We start from the raw sequence: 22,540 nt of genomic DNA on the forward strand, positions 1-22,540 counted from the left end.
CAGTTCAGATCCCGGGCTGTGAGCAGGATCTACGACAGCAGAATATAATTCCACCAATTAATTTGCTCAGGACCCGGGGGTTAACACTAATTTTACGCTGAATACCAGGAGAGCTTTAACGACAGCAAATAGCAAACACTTCAATTTTTACTCCGTCCCGTTCGGAAGCCAAAACTGCCAGGTTTACAGTGCCCTCTAGTATCGCTCTGGAGCATCAGCTGTGCTTGGCACCTCCGGAGCTGCCACATCGCGGAGCATCGCTGCCTTTCAGCCTTTCCCAACACTAAAAAAAGGGCGTGGAGTTAAAAACGCGTGCTCTGCCCAGAGGGTTGCAGGCTGCTTGGTAGAATGATGCTTGGAAGAATATGTTCCTGCTCATGGCAGGGGGTTTGGAACTGAATGATCGTTAAGGTCCTTCCCAACTCGAGCCACTCCGTGACTCCTTGTTCAATAGTTTGTGCCAATTTGGCAAAGCGATGTTAATAATAATTTGCCTTGGAAGGGTACTTTGCAGCTGTTGCTGCATAACCACTAACTAGCAAAATGCTGGGCAAGGAGGAGGAAGGACAAAGGAGAAAAACCTGAGTCATGTGAAACCCATTAGACATTACCCAGGACCACATCCCAGCCAGCTGAGATCACTTTACAAGGATTTCTCAGAGCTGTGACCTTCAGCCTTGCACAGATCTCTCCATGGAGCAGATGCAGGAAAATTCCTTGGTGGACCAGGATGTGGCACCTGCTGTAAGAGAGGGCATATTTATAAAGCACCTCTAAAGATTTCCAGCTGCTGGAGCAGCCTTTGGAGCCTCCCTGGGTAAGGCTGAGCTGATGCTGTGCAGGATTTCTGCTGCTCTCAGAGGTGCCTTGGAAAAGGCACCATTCCCATGGAGGGAGGGGGGAATCTTCAAGTCCTCTTTGCCTCCAAAAATGCTGTGCCCACAAGTTCTTCCTCAGAAAACCCTTTTCACAGGAGCTGAACTTGCAGTGATTTGTAAAAAAGCTGACTAGATCATTATTCAAAGAAATCATCCAAGTTCCTGGCAGGGAATGAGCTGGTCCAGAGGATGCCCCTGGTACATTTTCCTTGCAGGGAGAACAATTTAAGCAGTGAACTCCAGCAGGCACAATCAAGCTGGTAGGACGTGGAAGTTATTAAGTTTGAATTAACTATGGAAATTTAGGAAATGAATTGTTAACATCCATCTTCAGATTTTTCATATCATTTTCTATGGCTGCTGATGAGATTGTCATGGACAAAAACTGGCATAAAAAGGATCTCCTTTAATACCCAGCATGACTGTGCCTACACTTTGCTTGGAAGCACACAGCCAGAGGAGAAAGCCTCCTGTCAACTTAGGCATTGCTTCAGTTCCTGGGTTACTACTGGAGTCACTCAAAGCACCTTTTCCCAATGGAACTGCAGAGACCAAAATCTGTTTAATAGCAATATCTTACTTTTTTAGAAGATAGGTAATTCTCCCTGATTCTTATCCATCAATTTAAAATGGAAATATTATATGAAATAGTAAGCAGTGTGTCTAAAGGACAGGGAGAAGGTAGGAAAGTGTTATTAAAATAAAATTATAGTGAAAGTAAGGTACAGAGGAATCATAAAATAAGGCCACTGGTGTGTATCTAAGGGCTGAACTGAATCTTATTTTTCTTACTGACTTTCAGAAACCAGCCATTTGAGATAGTTTTCCCTCTCTTTTTTATTGTGGGTCTCTAAGGTTGTTTTCCATAGTGTCATTCCTAACTGCAGGACAAAACAAAGGATGTACTGGGATAACCTGCATCCCAAACAAGCATTGTCCCTCCATACGCCTCAGATTTTTAGCACACTAACAATTTCTAAAGCTCAGGTTCTTTTTCATCAAAATATTTTCATGCCCTCTCACGAACTGTGCATTCAGATACTGACCTTTCATTATTGCCAAAGTGATTTCTATGTTTGGAGCCACAAGAATCTGAAATATAAGAGGTCTGGAGCCTTTCTGCTTTAAATTCTACCTGCTGCAACTGGTGTGCTAGAAATGAAGGGCTAGCTCATTGTATATGCAATGTGTAAGTGGTTTGACAAGTATGTCTCTTTACAGCTCAAGTGTCAGCTCTGGATGGATGGATCAGGGGTCTTGAAAGACACACTACACATCTCTGCATCACTCTTCATAAAAACTTTACCAAGTCTCTCAAATTCCTTGCACAGCAATACAAGCAACTGTCTCAGCTTCTCAAGGGCACTACACCTTTGATAATGAATATATTTAAACAAAAGGGAACAAAAACCCCCTACCTTTGCTGAATATAATAGAATTGCAGCTTTATACTTTCATATTTCATGGGACATGAAGGTTCATCATTTATTGAAAATAAGATGTGGACCTTCAGTAACATCCTGTCTGGATTTCATTTTCAGAGTGAAATGCCTTTCTGGTAAAATACAAGAAAGAGCTTTTCTCAGACAAAACCTTGTGTTCCAGCTGTGTCGCAGTATTCTCTGACTACCTGCTCCCTTTTGCTGTGCTCTCTGTTATAGCTTATTTTGCCAGCTAAGAAACTTCCTTTGCAAATCTATTTTCTCCTTCATATTTAAAAATTATATGGTTCATGTGGGCCAATTTCCATGTGCCTTCAGGGACTTCAGATTTACTGTTATTCCTCACTGGCCAAGAGACAAATTAATTTGATTAGAGCTCAACCCTCAAGAGAGAATTTTGAGGGAAGCAGAGTCCAATTAAGGAATACCTGGGGTCAGCTAATGAGTGAACACCCCCCTAAGGAGAATTTTCTCCCTCTTCCATGAGCTGAACCCGCTGCACATCAGTAACATCTCCAGATGCAGATGACACAGGGATTCTCCATGCAGCAGGAGGATGAGGTGTGTGCTCCTGGAGAGCTCCTGGTCTGCAGGAACAGGGATGAGCTCAGCTGGTGGGGAGGAGACAGCACAACAAAGCACCCAAGGAAGAGGCTAAAAATGACTCCAGATCCCCATTCCATTGGACAACCAAACAATGCTGAGGTCTGATATTGAATGAAAGATAAAGATGGCAAAGAAGACTTTCTAACAATAGGGAAAGCAGAATAACTATCTTCAGTTTCTGAGGCAGCTCTCTTGCCTGCAGTACCTCTGACATCCAAGCTGAATTGTGCAATGGATTCATTCCCAGTGGATGAGGATGAGACCATCTAATCGATGGGCTGCACCCACATCACCTTGCAAAGTGATATTTGCTGTTCTCACAACTTTCAGCAGTGCTGGGTCAGTGGCTGGAGGACAGATGTCAATGGAAACCTTCTGTGCTGCAAAACATTGTTTGGGTGGCTCAGAAGCTCTGTTTCCTCAGAATAAATATCAGATTAATGCAGGGGGATTTGATTGGAGGCAGCACACTCAGGGAGATGCTGGCTGTAAGATGAGATATGGAACTGAAGTGCACTTGTAACACCTACTTGTAATATTTTAACAATTCAGCAACAACTTTGTAAGGCAGGTTATTAGCTGGACAGAACAAAGCAATTTCAGCCTGAGTAGCTGAATTCTCTCACTATGAACGTTGCCCCTGCATTTTTATATCTACAATATTCCTGACTTGATTTCTTGCATGGTGTTTCTATGCATTATTAAACTCCCACTGCCTTTCCACTCCAGAAATGGCTGGAGTGTTTAGATTTAGGTGAAATTTTGGTGTAGAGGTTAATCTGCAAAAATTCTATGTAAGTGCAAACTATTAATTGCCACTCCTGTGTTTTTAAGCTCAGAACCCGTGGCTGGAGGAATGAAGTTGGTGCATTGGCTCACAAAGTTACTGAACACTCATTCTCTCCCTTTGGAAGAACAACTTGCTGTCCCTCTCTTCTCTTTTTCTTCTTTATTTTTTTTTTTTTTACTTTTTTTTTCCCCAGATGCAATGACCAGATTGTTTGTCCTCTTTCTCATTGTGAATTGTCTCCTAAACACTGAAAGATGACCTGGGAGGTTTGTTCAGAGGATTAGCATCTCTTCCCAGAGCTGTCCCCAGCTGTATTCACATTTATAAATCCATGGAACCGACCCTGAAGAGCAATACAGAACCTGATGATGCAACAAGCCAGGAGACACAGAAAAAAAAATAGCCTGCTAAGAGGACAAAGCTAATCAATACTAATAGCAAAGCTGAGGATTTTAAAAGCCTCTCAATGAAGTCAGGCACAATGCTACCAGGCAGTCAATGAAAAATGAAGTGTGCCTGCAGAGAGGCTGGGGGCAGGTCAGAGAGAGAGCAGAGCCTGTTTTGGGAGGGTCTTGGCTGGGTCAGTTCCCCTGGATGCCCTCAGCCCCAGTAACCCAGCCAGGCTGGCAGACAGAGGGGAGAGCAGTGATGGGCATCCAAACACTGCCACCACATCAGCCAGTCCAGCTGCAGCCAGAGGAGGGTGTGTGAGTCACAGAATCACAATCACAGGGTGATTTGGGTTGGAAGTGACCTCAAAGATCATCTCATACCAACCCGTTGCCATGGGCAAGGACACCTTCCATGGGCAAGGACACTTTCCACTCAACCAGGCTCTCCAACCTGGCCTTGTACACTTCCAGGGCTGGGGCAGCCACAGCTTCTCTGGGCAACCTGGGCCAGGACCTAATCCCCCTGACAGGGAATAATTTCCTCCTAATATCTAATCTATTCCCACTCTTTTCCAGTTTAAAGCCATGCCCCTTGTCCTACCACCACATGCCCTTGTCAAAAAGCCTGAGAGGTCAGAGCATCTCCGTGCCCTGTGCGTCAGCACTGGTGCCTGGCTGTGAGCTGCCTGGGAAGAGGAGGAAGGTTGCTCAGCTGCTGTAGTTCTGCCAGTCCTTGGCCCCTCTACTGAAACTGCTACAAAAGCAGAAAATCACTTCAGCCAGAACTAAAGGCAGCAGCAGTGCTGTGGAGCTGCGCTGGGATCGTTAGGGTGCTTAATATTCAGCAGGCATATTGCTAAAAAGGCAGTGCATGCTAAGGAAAAAAGCAACAAACCCCAGTGCTGCACACAGGTCCTCCTGGCAGAGATATCAGCGGTGACAATGTTGTTTGTACAACAGACAACTCGTGTCCCCTAAGAGCAGACCCACTGCCACGCCTCGCTGAGGTCATGGCTGTGAAACCAGTCCTGAATAACATGGGCCATCTGTAAGCCCATGAAATAGTCATTAAATGCTTTTTACTGCTTTACTCAGTAGGTCCTCAGATGACTTTTCTACTTTGGCACAAAATGTTCTGGTCAAGCTGCTGATATGGCTTTGATCAGGAGTCCAATATGAATGGCACTAACCAGTACCCAGCCCTGCACATCCACATACAGAGATATATTTTACAAGAAGTCTCATTTAGTTCATAAATAAAAAAAGACCTTAAGGAACTCTTTCAGAAGGCCCCCAGCTGAAGAGAATTGCTGTCTGTCAGAATGAATGCAAGGTGGCTTTAACATGAAATTTTCAATGTATATAGAGACTCTGTAGTCCAAAATGTGTTATCAGGCAGAAAACCCAAATCCCTGTAAAGGGCCACCTCGTGCTATAATGCAGGTCTTTTCTATAATAGAGTTAGCTCTGCTATAGGACTATTGCTGCACTGCAAGCTGCAGTAAATATTAATGTGTGAATGCCACCTCTATTTCAGGGTGGAGGCAAAAGCCAGCCTGATGGAGGATGAGCCGCAGTCCTGCCAGGGAGCTGCTGCCTTCCCAGGGCTTTTGGCAAGGAATTTCTTCCTCTGGAGTGATTGGATCCTGCATTTCTCTGAAGAATCACCAGCCCCTCAGTTTTCCTCTCTAGGAAAGGCAGAGGTCTGTCTGTGCTGGGGGCTGTGCCTTGGGGCAGTGATATTTGCACTTCATGCTGCCTTCATTGGGAAACCTCCCTCGTGCCAGTCCAGCATTTTGTAATTCAATCCCCCAAGGTCATTCCCTGCCAGGTGACAAGTCTGATGTTAAAAGCCCAACATCTACCACCTTGCTAAAAGGTTCTTATGTGTACATTGCATTTGTTTCTCACAGTGCAATTACTCTACAAAGCAAACTAAATATGTATATAGCTGTGTGCCTGTGCCTATGTCTTATAAACTAATCCTTCCCTTTTCTTGCCTGCATCATGGCAGTGTTTAAATAACTTACCTAAGCAGCTGTCTACAAGTAGTATTACCAGACCAAACATCTGAATGTACACTTGTCCTTAAACATAATATTATTCTAAACATGGGATATAAATGTAAGTAAATATTATACTAAATATTCATGTTTACTATCCCATGCAACAATAGTTGATTAAATATTTACTAGGCCACTTACCTGTGCTCTTGTGGGCATAGCTGCCTTACTACTTATGCTACAGAGTGTTTTTGTGGTTGATTAAAATGCAGTTGTGTGTACAGTGTTTGGCAGGCCTGGTTAAACAGCCACTTGCAGAAACAAGCAGTGAATGCTTCTCCTTTAAAAAAAAAAATTAAGTTTCTTATTATAGATTCTGCAACATTCATGAAGCTCTTATTAGTGGCATGCTGGGTACCTGAGGAGCAGCAGGTTGGTTTTGAAGTGTTGGGATGCCCACGCAGTGTTACTCTGCAAACAAAAAACCCCCAGGCATGAGAAGCAACCTCTGTTTGTGATGAGTCCTGATTACCAGCTTCAGCTCACAACACAGGGATGAAATAGAACTATTTTCCTTTCACAGAAAAGTATGTTTCTATCCAAGAATAATCTTGTTAGGTCAGGAGATAGGAAAGAATTGGAGGAGTATCCCCATATTTTCTTGAGCAAAAAATAGAACAACCAGGCAAATGGGAGGGGGATCCCACACTCCCACTTCACAGACTGAAGAGGGAAGGGGTTATACACCCCCATTGCAGCAGGATTCAGGCAGCATTTAGTGTTTATTCCATCCTTGTTCAACCTGCTGCTCTCCAGGCAAGCACTGCTGCTGCTCTTCACTCAATATATCCCAGCAGAAGCAATTTGCCTGCAATTAGTCAGCAATGCAACTCAGTTCCTGGGCAATCTCAAGTGGCATCGAGCACAGTTCCTGCTCCCCCTGTTCTCTCTCTAAGCAATTTCCACCCTTGTGGTGAACAACAGAAGATGATCAACCCTACTGGTTGAAAAGTCACTGTAAAAAAACTCCTAGCAGAAATAACTGATTGGGTACAAATTTAATGGTATAAAGGTACTTAAAACTCTAGTTTGTGAAGCTCTTTGAGAATTAAATTATCCACAGAATTTCAACAGGAATGAGGAAGAAGAACCAGGTCTTTGATTTAATGGTAAATTCTAAGCAAATAACCTTAAGGGCTACAGGCTGATGTTGTTGCAATGTATTATATTTGAAAGAAATTAGCTCTTCTGGGTCAAAACTTAACCTCATGGCAGGTTGTTATGCTGGAAAACATCTGGTCAACCACTCCACAACCATGTAGCATCAACCAGAAGGGCTGAGCAAGGTGAACTTTGTAAGGGAGAAAAGACTGCAATGAACATGGGGGGAAAAAAATCGCAAAAGAAAGCCATTAAGTGCTTTTTCATCCTAACTTCATTGTGAAGGGTGGTTGGGAAAAAGGGTAATATGAGACCTTCTTATTGAAAAAAATATTGATTGTTAGGAATCAATAACATTAAAAAGCTGTGTCTTAAGCACCAAGCTTTGAAGGCCTCTACAAGCTTTTCCGTTCCCTGTCTATTCTGCTGCCAAAACTTTGATAGATTCAGCCTGCAAACCAGCAAATGCAGTGATTTGATGGTGGCCAATATATATTAAAAAAAATTAAGGTGTCAAGCATGAATTTTATTACATCTGCAATCAGATGTACTTCCTTCAGTCAGCTCATCTGCAATTAAGTCCAGCTGTTCTCAGTGGAAAGGACTCTTCCAAGGAAATTGCTGTAAAATTTAATGGGAGAGTTTTCCTTGGTGCTTTGTTGTAAATATTGTTTTCCTAATAGGCTTGTAAAGGGCTTTGCTTTCTCATTCAATAGGCAGAAGATCAGTAATTTTTCAGGCATTAGAAAATGAATAGATCAGTGATAGAGCTCATAAAACTTACACAAAGATTCTCATTGTGTAGCAACAGAAAGAGCTTTAATAACTTGAAGAAGAGGAGGGTTTTGAATTTATTTCTTTTTCGCTCTGCATAGTTTTTTGTTTACATATGAAGGGCTATTTTTTAACTGACACATCAGACAGTTTGATCGATATCCCTTATTGGGTTTCTTCTGCCTAGAATTGGGTATGACAGCCAGAGAGGGGCACCAGATTGCAGACTTCAGAGGATGATCCTTCATTTCAATATTGCAGTGTAACATCCCACAAGGACCAAAATATTGCACCACGACCCACGACACTGCAGTGCTTCCTTTTGCTGTCCTAAAATCCTCTTCAGCCTTTAAGCAAATGACGAATATCACAAACTTCTTTATTTCCTTCTACTGTGTCCAAAGAGCATCTTTCCTTTTTACCACTTAGGCAAAGCTTGGATGTGTTTTTCCTGTCTTCCAGCAATCTTTCAGCAACATTTTCAATCTGTGTGCTTCTGTCACTTCAGGAGAACAGTGCCTAAAATAAAACAGTGAGATTTGTAATTATTGGCATTATTTTAAGATGCAATGCTGAAGCATTAAATATAACAAAATGAAACTATTTTGAGGGGAAATGTTGAGACATGAATGAGAGCAAATGGTGTTACTGTGGATTTATTTTCACCCAGCCAAAATCAGACTCCTTCTCTAATGATGAAATATGACCTGGCTCTTGCAGAGAGAGTAATTTGCTAATTTGTTTAACATTGTTCTCTGTGCAGGAAAGCCTTGCAAGAGAAAGAATTCAGAATGGATCTGAGGTGCAGGTTATTTTGGGGGACAAAAAGAAGCCACTTGTTAGTCTTTAAGACAGTGATCATATTCCTTCTCTGGCATCTGTGAATACTGAGGAGAAAACAACTCACTCTGGTCAAAAGCTGCATTATCACTGCAACATTGGTTTGCAAAGAAAAAGGTGAAATTATCTATCAACAAAACCCTTCTGCTGAGGCAGTGGAAGTCTTTCTACTCGTACAGTTTATTTGAAGAGCAGGAATGAGCTATACAGTAGGAGAAATATCCTGTTGCTAGTATACCCATATAGCTACCTTGGCAAGTGCTCATGGCTCAGAATCCCATCTCCCATGTCTGCAAATAGCAAGAGTTAGCTGGCACAGTTTGGAACAGCTCTTCAAAATAGTGTAGCAGAGATAGTTACGGAGGAAATATCTGCTGAACATGTATGTTCCTGTGTGCAGGCTTCAGAACAGACTGATAAACCTGCTCAGAGATGATTAACCAAAAGGGTTTGGATTGGGACATTTTAAAGGCAGCCAGAGCTGCAGAGGAGTGCCAGATTAGGTCTCTGTAGAAGAATGTCTTTCACAGAAATGATCAAAAAACAAACCTCAGAAGCTCATGATTAACAGGGAGAAGGGCTAGAACATTGTTGAGCTCATACATGAGGTGAACCTGTATATGTGTTTTATTTGTGCAGTTTGCTTGGCTTTGGTTAAGTCACTGCCTGCAGAACCCAGTCTGTGATTTTCATCTCAGTGTAGTTCCTGCAGTTGCAATGTTTGGGGGTTTTGCTGTTGTCAGAATTAATCTGCTGGGTGTCCCCAGCCACAAGGACTGGAACAGCTCCCCTTGTTCAAGCCAGTGCTTGTGTCACCATTTCCTAACCCATGTGGGAAATACCTTAAAAAAAGACCCAAAGCCATGGTGGGAAGTGTGGATAAATGGCATCAGCAGGATGAGAAAGCTGCAAATAGCACAGAAGCACCACTGTCTGTTCATTCACTCAAGTTCTTTGTGTGTCTCTTTTCCAGCTTAAATTTAAAACTTATGTATAGGAGCTTTAAAGGTGTCTGGGTCACATTTCAGCCAGTACCTGGTAGGGGAAACAACCCCAAAAGCTCCTTTTAACTCCATAACAGAGCAGCTGCTGTGGGAAGCTGGAGATCTGGTTCTGCTGCTCCCAGCATTAAGAGCCTTTATGGTTTGTGAGGGGTGATCCATCAGGAGGTGCATGACAGCTTGTGGAGAAAGCTTTCTTGGTCTCTGAAGGATTCAAACATTATTCAGCCATCAAATTCACAGCCTCTGTATCAGCATTTACCAATATATTTGGCTTAAGTGAAGAAGAGCAGAGAAGTCTGGCTGTGTTTAAAATAGTAGATAGTCTGGGATCCAGTATTGAACTGTTTGAGAAGATGCAGGTTCTACCTTGCATCTAAATGTTTTGTTGGTTTTTTTCCCCTTCAGCTTCACTCTAGACTCAGAAGGGGACCAGAATTAGTCTTTGTGTCTTAAGCAGAAAAATTGGTTGTGGAACTTTGGAGGCTGGAGCAGTCCATAGTCTCAAGATAATACTTTCCATTCTCTTTGGGCTTCAAAAAGCAAAAACACTCTTTCAATGATGTGATGGGAATCCTCATGAGAGCACAAGAAAACATCTTCACCACGGGAGGTCATGGGAGCTTTGCTTTAGGGACCTGACTGGCAGTTCCTACTTTTCACAAAACATCTGTCCCTGCAGTACCTGAAGTTTTGATTTGGATCCAATGTCTTGAACCCAGCTCTGGAACACCTTGTACACTGAGTTACATGGGGAAATGTCATTTATTTCTTTTATCCATCAGGAAGTGCCATGTGTCTATACACAAGTTATCTACTAGCAGCCTGTCTCACCACTTAGAGAAAAATAATTAAACAGCAGAGAATGAAAACAAGACTGCTTGGCACCTCTCTTGTCCACCCCTTTTGCATTTCTTGCTGCAATTCTGAAGTGCCACAGCCAAGTCCCTGTGCACAGCTCAGCCCCACACAGGATCAATAGCAGAGAAGATAAATCTGTTGGAATTGACTACAGGCTGTTCTGTCACTAAGTGACGATGAAAAATGATCACTACTTGAATACACTGCATTTTTATCTTGAAATCTTTCAATAGAAGCAGTGTCAATAACAGAGCACTAAATAATCTCTAGATAGAAGGAAAATATTTCTTTTTTTCTTTTTTTCTTTTTTCCTTTTTTTTTTTTGTATAAGAGGGAAGACGGATGTCACTTTTTTGGAGGCCTTAAATACTGAAGTATGGAATTAGATCTGCAAATTTCAGGAAGTGATTGTCTGTTTAGATAAGCTGTGTCTCATTTTAGGAAAGACTGGCTGGGTTCTGCTTGAAAACATTGCTCAACTCCATATCATGAATGCACCAGGGCAACTCTAAGTGGAATATGCAGAAATAAAATAAATAAGGATATTTTTTTCTCATATTCCTTTAGGGATAATATATCTCTCTGAATTGGATACACCTGCCAGAGATGGCCTTTCTTTGCTTTAAAATATGTCTGACCTTTCCCTGAGCTAACTGGATGCAGTTTACCATATTGGCCCAAGCATAAAGCAAAGTCTTTTTTGGATAATAGCCTTTGGAAACAATCCAACCCGTTCTGTATCTGCTGCCCACGCCACACATCCCAACCCTGTGGACACTGTCAGCTGGCACAGAGGTGTGGGCAGACACTGACAGGGCACAGTCCTGTCTGTGGCTTTTGGGTTTGCTGCTCTGAGAGGGGGCTGGAGGTTCTGGAAGCTCTGTGGCCCCACTGTGAGGGCATCTGCTCTGGTTCTGTCCTGACAAATTGAAGCCGGGTTTTTGTTTGAAGCCAATTTGTTTCCACATCATCTGGCACCTCCGCTATCTCCAAGTGTTGATGTCCCTTTCATTAAGAGACAGCAAGAAACACTGCTGCCTTTCACACCAAATTGGTTAAATCTTATTTTCCCCTCATGTAGGATGTTTTCCATAACAGTGTCTGAGGGGTTGGAAGCTTCTGGGTAAATCCAGCCCAGTGGGGTCCTGGTGATATGCTGAGTGCTGCAGTGATTTGGGGATGCTCTGTGCACTTTTTGGTTATGTGTGTTCCACAAAAACACTCTTCAGAGGCAATGCCCTCTTGGTTGTAGACTGTGAACTGAGCTCTGTTTATATTCCCTGCAGATTCCAGAGTAGGGTCCTGAAGCAGTGCTGTAGAAGGGCTCATCGATTGAAAACTCCCTTTGTATGTACTCCAAGTTTAGTTCCAGCTGCTTTCCTGAGTAAAGGTCAAGATGAAGTACTGGATTTTTGAAATGCTAAAGTTCTGAATATTCCAGAATATTTATTCTGCCTGTTTTGTCTGGATATCTGTTCAAAAGTTTGGCAGTCTGTCCTCTTTGATGGGCTGATGAACAAGAGTGAGTGTGGAATAACTTGAAGAAAATACTGCTCTGTGCAGTTGCTAGAACTGCTTGACTTGTCTGGAAAACAGCAGGTTTCCATGCCCTCATTCAGCCTCAAGCATACTTAACTATATTTATTTTTGTTGTTGGCCTTCCCTTTTGACAGGTGGAGAAGAAAAAGGGCCTGCAAGAAAAGCAGTAAAGAGTAAAAAAAAAGAGTGAAACATATTGTTTCAGAATGGTTGGTGCTTTAAGGGGAAACCAGCCAAGTTTCATCTGTTAAAAATCCTGCTGAGATTGATTGGTGTATGGAGAGGTGATTATAAAAGCCAGCAAGTAGCTTAATTAGGATGGAGAGTTATAGGAAGTAGCTTGGCTTTTGTGAGAAGTACTGGAGCAAATGACTCTTGGCAAGTGGCTGGTGGAATGGAGAAAGCTAAGCTCAGGAGTTAGAGGATTGCAGCTTGGCATGCTGCATTTGTGTTTAGAAGGAATAAAGCTGAGGATTGCCAAACATCCTGAATATGGTTCGTGTCAGGCCTTATTGTCCTGAGATTCCACTTTGCACAAATAATATTTACTAATCATGGACTTGAGATCTCTCTGAACTTGTCTCATGGATTTTAACTGTGCCAGGTTTTTTAAAGAGCTGGGGGAAAAGCAGCCTCGGCTATTCCAGGCTGCAGGTGAGAGTTTGCTCCTGGCAAGAAGAAATGCCATATACTGTACCATGAACTTTATAATATTTTCTATCTTAACAGTGGGTACAGTGCCATATAAAACTTCCCTGTGCCTGTGCAATGAAGAGCAAGAGCTCCTGGGTGTCTCAAGAAAGTATTGAACGACCAACACGCTCTGAGCTCCCCCTCCCTGCTGCAAAATCCCTCCGCAAGAACCTGGGAAGGAGCAGAATGGAGCATTATGTATTCAACAAATTCTGCTGACTGCTGCTAGGCAGGGAGGCTGGAATGATTGTGCCAAATCCTGATCTTTCCTGATAATGGAAGCGGAATTTTCCCCCAAGCAAGCCAGTATCAGAGAGAAAACCCAGGGGACAAGAGAGAGGGTTTGAAAATACAGCCCGGGCATTAAAACAAAACCAAACAAATAGGCTGGAACTAGTTAAATTACAGAATACACAAATATCCCAGAATTATGTAAGAGCCCTGATCCTGCAGTTTTTGGGTGGGGAAAACAATGTTTAACTGACTCTAATACTGCAGAATCATCAGTATAGACAAGAAGGAACAATTGGGTCATTCTGTCTCAGCCACTTGCATATTGCAGAACTACTTGTCTGTTCTTGCAACTATGTCATCCCTGCTAATGTCTTATTTAACCTGCTCAGGATAGTTGTGATTTTGCAAATATGCAGAATATATTAAATTTTATTGGCATCATTTAAAAATACGTATTTGTGCAGATTTTTCAAAATTACTGGGATCTGAATGTGTAGGGCAACAGAACATGACTCAAAGCCCAATTTAAAGAAAGTGTGTTTTGAGCAGGCATCAACAGATAGACTGAAAAGCAAGGCAAAAGCATAGGGTTTTTTTTTAGATGTTGAGTGGACTAAATGCAATGTGAATTTATCTGCAAACCATCTGTGATTTCTGGTATTTTTTGGTGCCTTCACAGCTCTAATTTTAAGCAGTTCTGTAGCCTTTAAATAATGGTACTTTCTTCCCATTCGGTTTTACAGCAGATTCCCCATTTGATCACTAAATGTTTAAAGAAAAGAAGTAACTGAGTTCTCTGCAGATTGTACACATACAGAATAAAACAGCAGCCTTTTATTTTTGCAAGTAAAATTTGACATATTTTGGGACAGAATTCCTCATGCATAAAATAACACCAGGAGTTTTGCTGGATATGGTTTACTTTTTGTATTTTGCTTTACACTTCTCATGTAAATTTGGTGCTGGGATAAGGTGTTAAGTTGACATCTCCAAGGAATCAAGTTCCAGAAGCAGCACAACACACCAGCAGATCTCTCTCAATTTTCTTAAAACTGATATCAAGAGTGCCAGTTTCATCAGGCAAGAGGGAATCGAAGAGTCATAATCCAGACAGCCCTTGGTGGTTCTGCAGACAAATCTGGTTTCTCTGTGTGTCATGGGAACACTTCATAGCCATAAAATGAAAGAAAACACTCTGGAATGCTGAATAGCCACCCGAAAATTGTAGTTGCTACAGTCACAGAGATCCCCTAAGGGAACAGGTAGGCTCCAGGTCTGTTTTCCATCCACCATGATGTGGGAGAAGATCCTTTTGAATGTGAGTTTGATCACCTGAGAGCATGAAACAATAGGAAGCTAACTCTATTCATCCCACAGGAAATCTGATGATAACTACATCATTGTCAGCTCAGTTCATTATTTCACTGTTTCTTCTGGCAGGGGTGTTCAGATAAGATTTTTGCTCACTATTGTTGGATATAGTGGGGGATTCTGATTCAGGGAACAATAGGAAAGAAATAGCACTGGAGAGCAAGTCTCCTCCACATCTGAAAACGTCTTGCCATTCCAGCCTTCTCTAAAGGGGGGCAGGACTCATTCCCTTCTCTTGGCAGAAGCCTCAAACCTGAGTCAATAACCCCTCAGCTTCTCTTCTTTTTCAATAATGCATCGTGTAGTAAACTCTGTGGCTAACTGAAGACTGAAAACCTGAAAGAAATTAATAGGAATGTAAAAATAGCAAGAACATCTTGCCAATTGCATTATTGAGCATCACAATTATTTCAACAACAACAACAACAACAAAATCAGTTTATTATATTTATCTGAAGTGCTGTCAAGAATGTAGCAATGAAATATAAAGAAATGAAGAGGTTCTGGTGATGAATATCAGTCCAGCTTGCCATAGAATAAATATCAGCATTTATCTCTGTCAGAGGAAGATAGAGATAATTTCTTATGTTATAAGTTATTTCAAATATTGAGCCCTGTTCGGACATTTTGTGAGAGATTATCTGCACTTGCTTTGAAACCCAATAGTGCCATTAATTGTCTCTCCTGACAACAAAATTAATTTCTCTTAAATGAGAACGCATTTCTAATTGGACACTTTCTTCCCTAAGAAATTGTTTACAGTACCTCTGCAAGGATTCTGGAGTCATCCCTTTGCTTTGATGTTGCTGATTAATTACAGCCCACGTGGTTCTTAGTAGCTGCAGTTTGAGTAACATACTTTGCTGTGAAATGTTCATCTTAATTACACACTCCCCCAGCCAAGCTTCTGCTTGAGAAGTGAACTCAACTTTTCTTGCTGCATGTGATGCCAGGCTGGATTGTTACTTTTTACCCCTCCCTTCTCTCCAAGTGAGTTCAGAGCTTATGTACGTTCTGAGACTGACAGCACCCAAAATGAAATTCTCTCTTTAGCCACTGAACAGATCCAGAGCTGGCAGCTCAGAGCAGCTTTCCCTCTCCCATCTCCTGGTGTCTCTGCTCAGCTTGGAGCAGCACTGATGGGGAGAACTGAGCTGGCTGGAGCATCACTGTGATGCCACAGCTAATTAGCCAGGCTGAGACACAGGGTTAATTAGTGTTGTGCCATGTGGAGATCCCCCTATGCTTTAAATGGGATTTTTAAAATTTTTTTTCCAGTGGGAGATCAGCAGGTCCTTGAACTTCTGGTGGAGAGGATAAAAGATACCAGATCTGCTGCTGGCCCAGCTGTGGAAGCCAGGCCATATTGAGCCACCCAGATAATTTTGCAGGAGCCCACTCAAAAGCTGTCAGATAATAAGATTTTTGAATCTTCCAAACATCAGCTGGATTCTTGCTTTTATGTTTTATTAATGATTTTAAGGCAAGAAGATTTTTGTTGGTACCTTGGAGATATCCCAGTTCCCCATATTTTCTCTCCATAATGCCCCCTTACAGTGCACCTATAATGAAGATAAAGTGAACACACTGCCTTGACTTGGGCAAGCTGCCACTTAAGGAATTTTGCTTAAAAAGAAACCAGCAACACCAGCAAGGCAACGCCCTACAAATGAACACACAAAATGATGCAGCCTTTTCCTCCTAGATGTGGCAAAACAGGAGAGAAATAACAAGAGGAGAAGGAGCTCCTGCTCTCTTTCCTAGCCATTATCTGTAGGTGTTGAAGCAGTGCCTGCCTTAACTCCCCACGGAGCCAGTGGAGCTCTGAGTGCTCTGAATTGCCTGTTGTCTGTTCAGGAGGACTTGGCTCCTCATTTATGCAAGAAAAAGCAGATCCCTGGAGCAAAAAATTGTGAATGCCCTCCTTTGAGTTTCTAAGGCAAAGCTATGCAGAGCACTTAGTTCTATAGGGGCAAGTTCCAAATGGTTCCTTATATATTTATGGGTTTGTTTTTAGGCCACTGTTTTGTCGTTTGTTTAAAAATAGTAAAGCAACTGTCAAATCTTTTTTACTGTTCCATGTAAGATGTGAAATCAGAACTCCTTGCATTTGGGCACCACAATGACAGGGATCTTGGAGATAATGAAAATAAGTGCAATATTGACATGTAAAAAATATGTGTTTTAAATAGTGACTATGAAATGGAAAAGAATCATCCATTTCCAAGTGATAACACATAAAATAAGTTACAGATGTCTGCAATGTGCACCGAGAGTCTGAACTTTGTAGTGGGAAGAAAAAAACATTAATGTCATGCAGGAATGATCTCTCAGCCTGCAAGTATTCCCTTATAACACAATACCACCATGACCAATCTATTTTAGTCCAAAGAAAGGTATTTTATGTTTAAAATAACTAGAATTACAGATCCATAAGCAGTTTAGGTTGCTGGTCTGGCTGAGATAGTCCTGTCCTTTCTGCCTCTGGCTGTTTTTCTGTGGTTCAGTATTTTTTAACACAAAGAACCATTCCTACCTTGTTCCTGTCTGCCTTACTAAGTGTGCTCAGACTGTTGCTGATTCTTTGAAGCACACTGCTATGCATTTCACTGGCTGTGGAGGCTGAACTCCATTGCTTCATCCATTTCTTCCAGGTTTGCTTTACCCCAGTGCTCGGATGGAACAGCATCCCTAAGCTCAAGAGAAGAGGAGCCACAGCCCTTTCATTTTCTCATTCTTCATGCTAAGTAATAGGGTTTCACTTTCCAATACCTCACATGGTGTTCTGAGAACATTTAATTGATTGGATACAATTTTCAGAATCCATCACTTGACAGAAAAGTGTCACTGAGTGGAGGGCGAAGCTTCGCTTCACTTGGCCACTGACACCTTGGCTGTTCCTTTTCATATTCATTTCCATCTTACATAGAAAAAAAAAAAAAGATCACCCATGGCTAAAGGATCTGTGTGGATTTTGCTTACTGAATTTTAATTAATACCTTTATGAAAGGGGTTGTTATTTACTTTAGAAGCTGAGAAAACAAAAGACCCATCCCTGTGCTGCAGTTTGCTCTGTGTGGAGCGACTATTGGCCTGTGCAGTGCTTCATTTACTTTAGCTTTATTTATTTTAGCTGCACTCTGAGGGTGAAAAGAGCAGTGGCATAGGAAACATAAGCAGGTCTTACAAAATCAAACCAGTACTGTTTAGTGCTGTGAAAGCACTCCTGCACTTTGCAGTGCTTTGCAAAGGTGAGGTAATGAGGGCCTTGGCTCAGCCATAATCACAACTGAAATATAAAAACACAGGAGCACAGGCTGGTTTGGGTGAGAAGGGGCATTAGATGTTCCTCATTTCACCCCCTGCCATGGGCAGGGACACCTTTCATTGCACCAGGTGGCTCCAGCACTAAGACAGAATTATAACGTGGGACCTGCTCATCTCCAGTGTCCCCAGGACCATGAGGATGATGGAAACGCTCTTGACTGCATCAAGATCAGTGCTTCCCATTCCAGCTGGTTTTATTTCTCTTTCTGTGCCTGGGAAACACCCTACAGAACATCCAAGGGAGGGAATAAACTCTACAAATACCTCATTGTGGTCTGCTGCTTCTACAAGAGGGGAAGTGGAGGTGCAGGATTCTCTCTGGTGACCAGTGACAGGACCTGGAGGAATGATATGGAGTCGTGCCAGGGGAGGTTTAGGTTGGATTTAGGAAAAGGTTCTTTCCCCAGAGGGTGCTGGGCACTGCCCAGCTCCCCAGGGAATGGGCAGAGCCCCAAGGCAGCCAGAGCTCCAGGATAACAGGGGACATGGTGGGATTGTTGGAGTGTCCATGCAGGGCCAGGGGCTGGCCTTGATGATCCTTGAGTCCCTTCCAGCTCAGGCTATTCTGTGATTCTGTAATTTTGTGATTCTGTAATTTTGTGATTCTGGGCATCTGGACATGGCACTGGGCAATGTGGTTTAGGGGTTACTGTAGTAGTGCTGGGTGGATGGTTAGAATTGATGATTTACAGAGTCACAGAAAATTACGAGCTGAAAGTGACACGAGGATCATCAAGTCCAACTCTCAAGGAAATGACCAACACATGAACCCACAACCTTGGTGTTATTTTCACCATGCTTTATCCAGCTGAGCTGATCCCATGATTTCACAGATCTCTTCCAACCTTGCCGACTCTGTGAGTGTTGAAAGTCTCTAAAAAATCGCTTCGTGTCAATCACCAACCGCCCCCCCACAGACTCCCGGACTACATTTCCCAGCGTGCACCGCGGCGGGGCCGGCGGCGCCGGCCAAGATGGCGGACGGGGCACTGAGCCCCGGCGTGAACCTGGAGGCGTTTTCCCAGGCCATCGCCGCCATCCAGGCGCTGCGCTCCAGCGTCACCAGGGTCTTCGACTGCCTCAAGGATGGGATGCGCAACAAGGAGACCCTGGAGGGCCGCGAGAAGGGCTTCGTGGCCGCCTTCCAGGAGAGCCTGCACTCCGTCAGCCGCGATCTGGGGTGAGCAGCGGCCCCGGCGGGGGCTCCCCGGTGGGCAGGGAGGGGGTCCCGGGCTGTCCTGGCTCCTCTCAGTGCCCGGCAGCGCCCTTTGCGCTCCAGGGGAAAGTTTTAGGCAAATCAAAGCGAAAAGGCTCCGTGTTATTCCCCACCGCCCTCCCCCCATCACAGTGCGCGTTACCTTTCGTGGTATTCTGCTTCAGAATCTCCAAAGGGTTGAACGTGCTCGTAATATTTACCTGGTTTTGTGGGATTGTATTGACGAGGTGAAGGTGTTTGCTGCAGGGAGATTTCTCTCTATATTTTGAAGGTTTTTGTTAAAAACTCAGACACTTCCTAGGTGCAGATTATTGAGTAGCATCTAAGGTGTTCAAGAATGATCCTTTTATTACCCAAACTTGTCAGGCTGGAAAGTTATCCCAGGTAAGTGTAGTTGCTCAGTACCAGCAGGTGTGTTTTGTGTAAGAGACAAACTGCTGAGGCTGAAGATGTGGAGGAAAGTTACGGGCAGAAGACAGAGGCTGACACACAGTTTCATTCAGCAATTTTGTGTATTTAAATTGAAAAGCCCTACACAGACACAGGAACTGAGTACTTTGGGATATGGTTTAGTGGTGGGGTTGTCAATGTCAGGTTTATGGTTGGGCTTAATGATTATAAAGGTGTTTTCCACCTGACTGACTCAATGGTTGTTGATGTTGGTCCCACTGCTGAGTTGCTGGCTCTGTCCTGGGAGCCATCAGCACTGTCCAGGGAGGTGTCCACAGGTATTGAACCAGAGCATCTTCTATTCTGGGTCTTGTGTAGGAGAATTTCTTTCTTGTTGATTAAAAGGTCTTGTTAATTTTTCGCTGTCATCATGGTAATATGATTTATTACCCACCTCTCTTCTGTTGGGAAAGGTGATGGATAATGCTTCTCATGAATGATGTTACACCCAGCATCATCCAGTGTCACTTTGGATTTTAGTTTTCAAGTTGAGGAGGTCTCACAGTTCCCTCTGTGGAAGCTGAGCTGGTCCTTGTGGCCTTCTGAAGACCAATCAGGTATAACCCCAAAATCTCATTTCCAAACAATAATAAATAACAACTCAGGAGCTGAGCTTGGATCCTTGTGGCTCCCTTCCAGCTCAGGGTGTTCCTTGAACTTGTCTAGTAGCAAGAGAATACTCCAAGGTGTGCTGAATTTAATATCACCAGGGGATTTTTATGTAGTGGAAATATTGACTGGTATCTCTGTTCAGCAAATCCTCAGTTATTATGCCTAGTCACACTTGTTTTATTGTATTCTTTTGTCAAGGAGTATTAAGCAGATTTGCAAGTGTTCCCAGCACCAGAGGCTTGGGAAGAATGTAGGCCATGGAAACTTCAAGGAATAATGATTAATAAAGGAGAATTTTGTGGTAGTGAAGTCTGGAAGTCTTTTAACTGTCAATTCCCTGATTGTTTGGAGTTTATTTTTGTAACCTTTCTTAAATGTAAATTGAGATATTTTGGATTTTTCTCTACAGATGTTTTCATAAGCTGCCTTTTGAGTGCTGCATTTAATTTAGTGGAGGTTCTGAAGTTCAGACTTGGGTGTAGCACTGGGCTTCAGAAGGAAAAGCACTTGATTAGTCCTGTCACTTGAAAAACTGCTTTTTATATCTCTGCAAAGTGGCCAACCTTTTTTTCTACAGTTGATTAATGCAAGTTTGAAAAATTGCTTAACTTTTGTTATGATTAAATGTTGTGTTTGACAAATGAGATATGAAGCAATGATAGATCATTTCACAGTGAGGGATTTTTTCGTGGGAAAATGGTGCTTATTATGTTTCAGTTGAGTATTTTACACTACAGATATACAAATTGCTCATGAAAACCAAAAGATCTTTCCCTGTCCTGAGAATTTGGAAGGCAGATACTTGATTAGAGTAATCACAGCCTTTGCAGGATTGTCTCCAAGCTTAGGACTAGTGCCAGTTCTTGTGTATATTTGTATGAGGACAATGTTAATTTGGAGTTCTCTAATGAAATGATGAGGCATCTGCTTGCTTGGTGGTTAAAAAAAAAAATACTTCTAGTATTGCAGGCAGTGCTGAAGTCAGAATTTTGTGGTTTCTGAGGGGCTGCTTTGCTCAGGAGGTGCCTGGGCTGTGAACAGGACCTGCCATAGTCTGACTCTTTCCAGGTAGTTTCCAAAGGCTCTTGACTTGTACTTTCTCTCCAAAGAAGAACTGAGCTGAACAACCAACAGACTGCTTCAAATTGTTTGGGTAATAAGAGGCATTAAGTTTTAAATCAAATTCGGGATGTATTTAAAACTCATTTAGCTACTAAAATAGATTTGCTGCATGCTGCTGTCCCTGGAGGATTGCACATCTGTGATTGCCAGATCTGACTCTAAAAATGCCCTTCTGCTTTCTCCCAGGGAACTGGAACGTCTAAGCAACCTGGTTGGGAAACCCTCAGAGAACCATCCCCTGCACAACAGTGGGCTCCTGAGCCTGGACCCTGTGCAGGACAAAACCCCCCTCTACAGCCAGCTCCTGCAGGCCTACAAATGGTCCAACAAGGTAACAAAATACATCCCTGGGATTTAGTTGTGTATTCCCATTGCATGTTGGGTTTGCCATACAGCAGACCCCTGAGTGTTTGGGGTTGTCAAAAGGGCTGACTTTTTGGAATTGAGGAGCATAATATGTAACTAAAGGTACTTTCAAGGATAAAATTGTTTTAATTAAGAGTTTTTTCTGTGATACCAAAGGCATGCCCTTGATCTTAAAGGAGGTATTAACTCCCAAGCATTTTCACGTTTAGCATCTTATGCAGATAAAAATTAAAAGTGTCTTGTGTCCTTGCATCTGGCAGTAAACACTGTAGTGGGATTATAGAACAGATAATCATCATTTTATGTCACCTCCAAACTATTTCTAGGAAACAATCCTGTAGGGAAGTTTTCATCTTAGAAATCTTGAAGCCTTTCCTGTACTATTTTCTGCCCATGGTCTCAAAAGCAGCTTTGTATTCAGCAGCTTTGACATCCCTCCTGTTTTCATATCATATATATAGCATTGAATATTAAGTAGTGTGAAAGAAAAAAGCAGATAATTTGAATGCAGTCTTTTACATTTAAAAAATTCAATAGTTTTTGCTGAAAGAAACTTATTTCTCAACAGCATAATTCAGTTTCATTACCTGTATGTTGAATATATGGAGAATTTGGATAGGTATGTTTCCTTTTTTACTCTGAACAATCTACTTGTGGCTCAAAAATACTCCTTTCCTCACCTAATTTTCTTAAATAAGTAAACAAGACATTGCAATTATTGCTGGCCTCTGAGCACTGTTATCTTTCAGGTTACCTGTTCCCATCCTGATTTTTTTGAGCATGCCTATTACTTTTTATAGAAGTATTGAAACGAGTTAGTATTTAAAAGCTTTCTTAAAATTATGTTTGAAATACTGTAAGC

At 42.5% G+C, this 22,540-nt stretch overlaps 2 protein-coding genes across 2 annotated transcripts in view; one reads left to right on the forward strand and one right to left on the reverse strand.

Moving 5' to 3' along the window:
- PRRT1B (proline rich transmembrane protein 1B) overlaps positions 1–22,540 on the reverse strand; it is a 424,933-nt gene that overhangs the window by 204,153 nt on the left and 198,240 nt on the right. The gene's annotated exons all lie outside the window — the stretch shown is intronic.
- The window catches only part of MED27 (mediator complex subunit 27), an 82,543-nt gene continuing 78,850 nt past the window's right edge, over positions 18,848–22,540 (forward strand). Inside the window, exons 1-2 of the mRNA XM_079324638.1 lie at positions 18,848–19,092; positions 21,499–21,643. Coding sequence (XP_079180764.1) covers positions 18,887–19,092; positions 21,499–21,643 — 351 coding nt within the window. The 5' untranslated portion in view covers positions 18,848–18,886. The remainder of the gene's footprint in view (positions 19,093–21,498; positions 21,644–22,540) is intronic.

The sequence above is a fragment of the Erithacus rubecula genome, assembly GCF_903797595.1.
Source record: "Erithacus rubecula genome assembly, chromosome: 21".
Lineage (NCBI taxonomy): Eukaryota > Metazoa > Chordata > Aves > Passeriformes > Muscicapidae > Erithacus > Erithacus rubecula.